General features: G+C 38.8%; 1 protein-coding gene across 1 annotated transcript; it reads left to right on the top strand.

Annotated features, from left to right (window-relative positions):
* Nucleotides 1-286: 286 nt before the first annotated feature.
* On the top strand, nucleotides 287-7586 carry LOC148161540 (uncharacterized). Its single transcript, XM_088020797.1, has 7 exons — nucleotides 287-344; nucleotides 664-826; nucleotides 1137-1384; nucleotides 1778-1914; nucleotides 4493-6353; nucleotides 6417-7460; nucleotides 7582-7586. The coding sequence occupies exons 1-7, from the start codon at nucleotides 287-289 to the stop codon at nucleotides 7584-7586; spliced, it is 3516 nt and encodes a 1171-aa protein (XP_087876923.1).
* The last annotated feature ends 2082 nt before the right edge of the window (nucleotides 7587-9668 follow it).

The raw sequence follows: 9668 nt of genomic DNA, 5'->3' as shown, positions 1-9668 counted from the left end.
AGAGATTATATTCTTTACAAAGTGTGGGAATGGGGTATTTCATTTTCTCACTCCAAAAATGAAAGTCAATATTGAACTAAATAAAAGTTTGTTTCAATATTTAAGTTACATTTAACTTGAGTAAATATGGGAAACATTTCTTGTTGGGTGAACATAATAGAAGAAGGCACTTATCTCATAAGTAGGTATTACGATGTCAGACATTCTATATGCTATAATTTCAATCCCAACCCTGGCAACTACTCGACTAGAACCCTATCTTGCATTCACATCCACTTGAGCCAACATGAGATCTCCACTTTGCTTCTATCAGTTTTGGGGACTGTTTTTTCACTGCTGTGGTGGTAAGTTACAGATAATTGGGATTTTTTTCTCCTCTGTTTGTGTTATTACTGGGGAAATATTTTTTATTTTCCTTAACTTTTTAAAATATCTTCTGTTTTTCTCCTTGATGTTTATTTCATTTCTTACTTCTTATCATGTTTGTCTTTCATCTAGTCTTACATTTTGCCACTTTTATTTATGTTTCTCATTCTTCTCTATATTCTCTTATTTCACATCTTCAACAAATGAAAGTTAGGATGACAAATATCAATAATCATTCAGCAAGATGTTGTTTATCATGTTATATTTACCTCCTCTCCTCCCTATCTGGCCTTTTAGTACCCAATTCTCAAAAGCAGTGGTTAAGCTCATTGACCCCAACGGTTGCCCCATTGACAGCATCCAGCAACATCCCATGGCTAGTGTCCCTGGCTGAAAACTGCCAGGGCATTATTCTGAGTCAGTGGTGGATCCTCTCCACAGCCAGCTGTCTGAATAAACTGTAAGTACATCTAGAATCGCGATAAAGGGATCATAGTTACATATATACTTTATATTTGTTTTGTCAAAATTAATTTTATTTGCATTGGTTAGTGACGCATTCAAGGGACTTTGTTGTTGGAAAATAACATATTAAAAATGAAGCTTGGAGTTCTAAAAGTCAAATTCTATTGCAATGTAGAGCATCATTTTACAGGGATGTTAAGAGAAATTTGTTGGATTACATTAACATTTCAGGTTAAATGAAGCTAATGAAATGTTTTTCTCAGTCTAATTTCATTATGCTCTTCTGTACTTTTCTATTCCTTTAGGAAACATTTGGACTCTGACATTTCAGCAGTCATTGACCAAGAAGATATCTTACTTGGCCATACAATATGCCTGCACCCCAGTTTTGGTCCACAAGTTGGAATGGATCCAGTCAAAGGAGACATAGGAGTCATCCTGCTACAGTACCCTATCAGGGTGGGGGGAATACCACTTTATCACACTTATAACATCTTCTGGAAGAGCTGTTATAACTGCCAGTACAGACACTGCAGGGTATACCAATATCAGAGTAAGCTCAAGTGTCATGTTCTGTCATATCATAAATGTAGCTCATATAATGATATAGAAAAAACAAAGCAAAACAGTGCAAAAATAGGATGTTAAAAAATCTTGTAAATAATTAAGGCCATATTACTCCACTTCACATGGAGGAAAGAAGGAAAAGTGACAATATCATGGGTTATAATATTCTGTGTTCTATTAAGAGGGATTTAGGAACAGCTAAAAAATACAAGAAAGTATGAAATAAGTATGTATGAGATTAGATGGAAGGAAAGGAGAAGTCAGAGTTATCTCAGTAATTTTTTGTGATTGAAAGATTGAAAGTTGTACCAACCTAGTAGTAAATCATAGGAATATAATAACCCATATCTCATAGTCCTTTCTATCTCTATTCCCTCAGACCACAATAACTTTGGAACCAGTATCAAAAAGCTGTCAGTTAAGCTGCTGGACCTCTCATTCTGCCACCATCAATATATCCACCTAACTAAAAGTAACAACTTATGCATCTGGAGTCAGCCACAAGGAGACTGCTGGGTACTTACTGTATAAGGGCAGAGTTACCATTGGGGGGAGATGTAAAAATATATGTCAAATGTAAAATGGATACAAGTTCATTTATGCAAGATGAATAAGTGCTGGAGATCTGCTGAACAACCTAGTGTATATAGTTAACAATCTTACACTGTACACTTAAAAATTTAAGAGCGTTCGATAACATGTTGACTCTTCCTCCCTTAATAAAAAAGAAAGTTTCTTTACTTTCACATGCAATCCACAGGTGTAATGTTTATGTGATTATATAATCATACATACATTATGTCAAAAAATATTCAAAGATATATTTATTCTTAAGGTCACAAATAAAGCAGGAATATTTTCATCAATGAAATTTCAGAATTAGAAAATTTGCTAAAATATATTCGAGGCAATGGGAAGAACAGGTTATCCTTGGATTGGTTTGTTAGAATACAAATGGAAGTCAGTTTTACAAATACAAACTGAGTACTTAAAAGTCTTCAGTTATGAGGTGTAATTATTATCTCACCATCCTGAAGCTACAAAAATATTGTAACTGAGTTAGAGATGAGGAGTACCTGCTACCAATATATATTTTAAAAGAGTATCATGACTTTTTTCCCAACGCTCAACCTAGAAGATATGTAGTAATATTTGTGTTATATACTACATGTAGTAATACTTAGTTTGTAACAGATAAAATTTAAGAAGTCACAAATGGCTACAAAGAAATTTAAGGCAAAAAAAGTGAGAGGCAAAAATAAAAATGTTTGAAATTTACAAATAAGGAAGATGTTAAAATTTGTAGTGGAAAAGGGATATGGGTGATATCAAATTCTTCTTAATAAACATATTGCCAAAACTTTGTCAAGCCCAAAAGACCAAAGCGTTGAAACCAATATTTGAGAAATTTGAAATTAAGAAAGACAAGGTAACCACCGCGTGGTAGATTACAAATTGATAGGGTACATAGAGGAAATAGGCCTGGTCCCAGTTCTTAGAAAATCCTGATTTTCTGGGCCCGGTCACCAGAGTTTATGTTTTGATAGGAGAGAGTAGTGCAGTAATTTAGTAAAAATATAATTTTGTTAATGTTCTTATAGAAATCTTTATTGTGAACAGTGGAGATAACAATTATATCTACATTTGGATAGAAGAAGGGCATACTTAAAATTTTGAGAGGAAAGTAGCTCTTCATAATAGAAATAAGATGTGCAAATGTAATGACCATTCAATGCATAGAAAATATTTGAGTGGTAAAATTTGTAAGGGGCACATGATGCTAAGAAAAATATTTAAAAAAAGAGAAAAGAAAATTGCTTTGGACCAATTATGAAGTAATGGTGCCTGGACTCAGTTGTAGAAGTCCTTGGAGTCACAGAAAGATTTTAATGCAAAAAAAAAAAAAATGTATTTTAGAAGAATCAAATATTTCCTGTTCTGGAAGGTGGAATGAAAGATGGCTTTTAAAATTAAATTCAAGAGGCCAGATTTATTTAGAAATCTAACCAACAAAGTCTATTAAAGTACCTTTGTACTCTTCACATTTATTCCCACAAAATGGTCTGGCATGAACTGCAAAAACAATAAGGAATCATTCATTCATCAAATATTGATTGCCTAAACATGATTTGGTGCTATACTAAGATGCAGCAGTTTAAAAAAAACATATAATTATCCTTATCCACATGAAGCTTACTCAAAAGCTAACAATTGTTTCCCAAGAAAATAATGAAGATGGGCTGTTAAAATAGGAGAAATGCAGAAGATCTTTAAAAATGTTCTATTTGACCAAAAACTTACAGCCCTTGAGAAATCAACCCAAGTAAATCCCATGAGGGAAGCCAATTCCAGGCAAAGGATACTACTGTGGAAAAATTTCCGTGAAGAATGAAACAAATATGATGGTAGCAAAATGAACAAAGGAAAAATGTTGAGCTGAGATCAGAAACTAATTAACAACACCTTTGGATTTTACTCTGAGTATCATCCTGCCTGCCAGGAGGAACAAAGCATGGAATAAGTTTGGGTATGAGAGAATAGCAGAAATGACGATGGTTTGAAAATAAATGAGGACAACTTGAACCAGAGTAATGACGTGGAGTGATAAGGATAAACACAGTCATTACATATGATTGTGTAAGTTTGCCCTGCCTAGAAATACTCAGCAAAGGGAATAAGTGATATCCAAATAAAGAATGTTGAATATGTAATTGCTATTTAGAACGTGGGAGTTTTCTCTAAATATCCTTTGTAATTTAGTTTTTCTCCTTTAAATGGAGTTACAATTATGTGTGTGTAAGTTATTCTGGAGCTTTATGAAGTATGTACCAGGTAACATTTATTATTTTTCACCATGTCATATGGATATATGCAGAAAAATATATAAATCTTATCTATTTCAATGTATTTATTGATAATATGTATATAATATACAGATATTATTTATGACAAAAGTGTAGCCATACATTTTATAATTTATATATTATATATTTACATATAACTTATGTTACATATATTTAATATATTCTTACGATTTATGTTTGTCTGCCCGTTTGTCCCACATAAATACGGCTTATCTTTTTTCCTCATTCAGGTACAGCAGGGTAGTCCTGTTCTCTGCCTCTGTGGCAACCACTGGGAACTGGTAGGCCTGGTCAGTGAATCCTCAATGGCCTGTTATGACCCTGTTCTTGTCATCAAGACAGCCCCATATTTATCTTGGGTGAAATGGCTTATCAAGACATCTCAGAAGCCACTGGATCCTATTTTTTCCCTACCCTGCAATTTTACTCCTGGGGTAGAACATCGTCCACAAGACAGGCTTAGCCTGAGCAGGGGTACTGCCATTTTGACCTCCCACAGACTCTCTGTACAGTCACGGAAGAGAAGATTAGGCACTTTCCCACTGAACAGACAGCACCGGAATCCTCCTCCAGTATTTTTTCGTTTAAATAATAGAGACTCTTTTCCTGGCAGTAGACAGTTACACCTTCAAGCTAGTCAGCTCTCCTCAACTAGCAAATTCCCAATGATACAATCTTGGACGTCTCTTGTTACCAAACAGCGGGATCCTTCTGATATTTCTGAGCCCTGGAATACCCCAATAGCTGGTACTTCTGAAACTTTGGTTCTTTCTGGACCCCCAAAGACTCCAACACCTGATAAATCTATACCCTGGGGCCTTCCTCAGAAAGATACAATGAAATATCAATACCAAACGATGACCAATTCAGTAAACCCCTGGGTTAATCCTTTAGCTGGTATCATTGGGCTTCATACTCTACCATTAGTTAGTTCTGCTATATCCTGGGTTTTGTTTTCAAGTGGCATAGATGGATCCCACCTTCTTTCTGGGGTTAATACCGTACAGTTTCAAGTTCAGTCTAGTAAGGTTCCTTTCCATGGTCAACTTCTAGCTAGACCCTGGCTAGAAATTACCCCTGACATTGGACCTTGGACACATTCTGTACCTGATAAAACTGGAACAGTGATGCAGATACAATCAAGTGAAGAGAATATTGGAAGCCAAATACACCATGTAGTCGATAGAGTTCACACTGCTTTTAAACCAGTAACTTATAACTTGAATGCATGGGTTCCTTTAACAGTTAATAAAAATGAATTCTGGACTCATTCCACGCTAAATGCAGATGGATCTCAGTATCCTACATTAACTCTTACGTTGGAACCCTGGTTTCAGTCAGTCTTAAATTTAGATGGATCCCAAGAACTTACAGAAAAGACTAATGAATACTGGATTCTTCCTGAATCTAAGTCAGCTCAACTGTGGACTTCTTCAGCACTTAATATGCCTTTCACTTGGATACCATCTGCAAGCAACACTATTAAGTCTTGGGCACAATATAATACCAGTCTGAGCAAAGCCTCAAGTCAAATGGAGAGAATAAGTCCATGGAGTAAACGTGAATCTTTTATGGTCAAACCCCAGATTCAAACTGCAGATACAACCTGGTTTTTGGCACATATTATTACAAATGTAATTAAGCCTTTTTTTCAGTCTAAAGCTGATACAACCAGGCCCTGGAGTAAACCTGAAGCTGCCATAACCCAAACCTGGACCCAGCCAGAAACCCAGGCAAGAAAACCACTGACTCAGCTGAAAGCAGAAATCAGACCATGGTTACAGATTAAAACTGAAAGAATCAGACGCTGGATTCAGCCTAAGTTTCAAATAGTCAGACCTAGAGCCCAGACTGAAAATGGTAAAGACAAACATTGGACCCAGTCAGAAGCACATATAATTAGATCCGTGACACACACTGAAATTGAAACCTTCAGACTTGGGAACAAGCCTAAAGCTGGTACAGCCAGATCCTGGTTTTGGACTCAGTCTAATCAAATGAGAGCAAGGTCTCAGCCAGACTTGCAAACACTCTACCCTTGGACTCAGCCTGAGGTTGACATAGTGAGACCATGGACTCAGTCAAAAGCTAGTAGCATCCAACCATGGATGAAGCCTGAAGCATTGACATTCAGAATCTGGAGGCAGTTTAAAGTTAATACAATTACACCCTGGACAGGGCCTGAAGCTGATATAGCTAGACTTTGGTTGCAAATACAAACCAATACATTCAGAACATGGAACCAACTTGAATCTCAGACAACCATTTCCTGGTCTGAGCTTGAAGCTGATAGAGTCAGACCCTGGTTGTATACTCAAATGCATACATTCAAACCTTGGATTGAGACAGAATTTCAAACAGCCCATTCCTGGACCCAACCTGAAGGTGATATACCCAGGCTTAGGACTAAATCTGAGGCTGACAATGTCAGACATTGGTTCCAGACTCAAGTGGAGACACCCACAATGTGGACAGAGCCAGTATCCCAAGTAGCCCACCACTGGATACAGTCCAAAACAGAAATAGTTAGGCCCTGGAACCAACCTGTGGCAGACAAGCTAAGAGCCTGGATACAACATGACATTTACACTGTAAGGCCCTGGGATGAGCTTGAAGGTGATAAGGTTAGATTCTGGACACAATCTGAATCTGACATAAGACGTTGGATTCAGCCAGATGTGGGTATAATCAATCCCAGGGCACGAAATGAAGCTGATACATCAACACCATGGGCATGGGGACAGGCTGAGACTCCAGAAGTTAATCCCTGGGCACAGTCTGAAACCGAAGCAGTTATACTCTCAAAACAGGGAGAAGCTTCAGCAATTAATCACCGGACAGATATTTTAGCTGATACTGTCACAACATGGGCAAAGACTGAATTTCCAGGACAAAGGCTCTTGATGTATCCTTTGTCTCGTATAGTCACACAGTGGACTCAGCCTGAACTGCCAGTGGCAAATCTCTGGACACAACCTGAAAATGTTACAGTCACACCTTGGATCCAGGATGAATCTCTTGCAGTAAATACCTGGACACAGACTGAAAATAACACAGTCATACCATGGACTCAGAATGAATCCCCAGAAGAAAATACCTGGACAGAGGCTGTTTCTGAAACAGCCATACCATGGACCATGGGATTTTTTCCAACCATGAAGCCCTGGATAGAGACTAAATTTGATAAAGTCACACCAGGCACCAAATCTCAATTTTCAGAAGTAAAACTTTGGACACAACAGTTGCCCAAAACATTGGACACTGAAACTGGTACCGTCAAAAGGTGGACTCAGTCTGAATCTCCACCCTTAATTCCCAGGATAGAAGCTATAGCTTCCATAGTCCCATTATGGACCCAGGCTGAATCTCTAGCTGTAAATCAGTGGACACAACCTATAGCTTATAGAGTCACAGAATGGACACAGACTAAATCTCCATCAGTAAATACTTGGACTCAGGTTCAATTTCTGGCAGTAAATCCACGGACACAGTCTGAATCAGAGTACAAATCTCCAGCCCTAAAACAGTCAGTTGAGCATGAGGCTAGTATAGTCATATTGTGGACTCAGACTGAATCTCCAGAAGTAAATCCTTGGATAGAGCCTGTAGCTTCCTTAGTCATGCCATGGACACAAGCTGAATATCCAGCAGTAAGTTCATTGACACAGGCTGTAGCTGATACAATTATCCTGTGGCCTCAGGCCGAATCCCAAGCATTAAATCCCTGGACAAAGTCTGTAGCAGATACAGTCACAGTGTGGGCCCTGGATGAATCTTCAAGAGCAAAACCTTGGACACAGATATTAACTTCATCAGATATATTTTGGACCCAAGCCAAAACAGTAATTCCTTGGTCTACTTTTGAAATATTCCCACAATTCACCCTTATTCAATCTGTAGTGGTTAAAACTTGGACACAATTTGAGAGTGACACAGTCACAGCCCTAACTCAGGGTCAGGCTCTTGCTGTGAATCCCTGGACAGAGATTATCACTTCCAGCGTCACACCATGGATCCAAGCTGAATTTCCAGCAGTAAATCCCTGGACAGAGGCTGTTGCTTCCAGAGTCACATCATGGACCCAAGCTATATCTGTAGCAGTAAATCCAGGGACAGAAGCTGTCACTTTGAGAGACATACCATGGATCCAAGTAGTATTTCCAGTAGCAGTAAATACCTGGACAGAGGCTGTCACTTCCAGAGTCTTTCCAGGGACCCAAGCTGTACTTCCAGTAGTAAATCCCTGGACAGACACTGGTGCATCCAGAGTCATTCCATGGACACAAGGTGTACCTCCAGCAATAAATCCCTGGACAGAGGCTGGTGCATCCAGAGTCACATCATGGAACAAAGCTCTTCCTCCAGCAATAAATCCCTGGACAGAGGCTGGTACATCCAGAGTCACATCATGGACCCAAGCTGTATCTCCAGAAGGAAATCCCTGGACAGACGCCGGTGCATCCAGAGTCATGCCATGGACCCAAGCTGCACCTCCAGGAATAAATCCCTGGACAGAAGCTGATGCATCCAAAGTCACTCCATGGACCCAAGCTATCCCTTCAGAAGTAAATCCCTGGACAGAGGCTGGTGCATCCAGAGTCACTCCACGGACCCAAGCTGTACCTCCAGCAGTAAATCCCTGGACAGACACTGATACATCCAGAGTCACATCATGGACTCAAGCTGTACCTCCAGCAGTAAATCCCTGGACAGAGGCTCTTGCTTCCAGAGTCATGTCATGGAACCAAGGTGTGTTTCCAGCAGTAAATCCCTGGACAGTGACACTTGTTTCTACCGTCACAACATGGACCCAGGCCTCCTCTCTTCTAAATCCTTTGACAGACACTAAAGCTTCTACAGTGAAAATATGGACTCATAATGAATATTCATTAGTAAAATCCTGGACACATTCTGCAATGTCCACAATTATATCCTGGACTCAGTCTGAATATCAAGCAGTAAATTCTTATATACCGAGTGTAACTGATACGGTCATATTTTGGACTGTACTTATATCTGAGTCTAAGAAATCATGGATACTGCCTGAAGCTGGTGTATTCAGTATTTCATTGCATCCTCAAAGTGATTCTACTCAATCCTTGATTCAAGGAGAAAATCAAGCATCTCTTCTGTCGACACATCCTGGAATTAATAATGTTAATACATGGCCTTTGCCAGAATTTGAAACACTGGTATCATGGAGAGTGCCTTTGTCACAAGCAGCCACACTCTTACCCCTATCTGAAACTGATATTAGCAGATATTGGTTTAAACCTGAAACAGAAAGAGTAAGTACCTCGGCCTGCTCAAAACTTCAAACAGTGAGAACTTTGACCCAGTTTGAAACTGATAGATTTGAGCCCTTGGCCCAACATGAAACTCCTACAGTCATACCATGGATTCCAA

The sequence above is a fragment of the Eumetopias jubatus genome, unplaced genomic scaffold (assembly GCF_037043125.1).
Source record: "Eumetopias jubatus isolate StellerSeaLion01/CBP00866 unplaced genomic scaffold, mEumJub1_p1.0 scaffold_172, whole genome shotgun sequence".
Classification (NCBI taxonomy): Eukaryota; Metazoa; Chordata; class Mammalia; order Carnivora; family Otariidae; genus Eumetopias; species Eumetopias jubatus.
Note: the sequence above shows the minus strand (reverse complement) of the source record. Positions and strands in the feature narration are given on the sequence as shown.

Coding starts and splice junctions, on each gene's coding strand:
- LOC148161540 (XM_088020797.1), top strand. CDS start 287: ATGAGATCTCCACTTTGCTTCTATCAGTTTTGGGGACTGTTTTTTCAC. Junction 1,915..4,492: donor AGCCACAAGGAGACTGCTGG/GTACTTACTGTA, acceptor TTCCTCATTCAG/GTACAGCAGGGTAGTCCTGT. Junction 6,354..6,416: donor ATGGACTCAGTCAAAAGCTA/GTAGCATCCAAC, acceptor GGCAGTTTAAAG/TTAATACAATTACACCCTGG.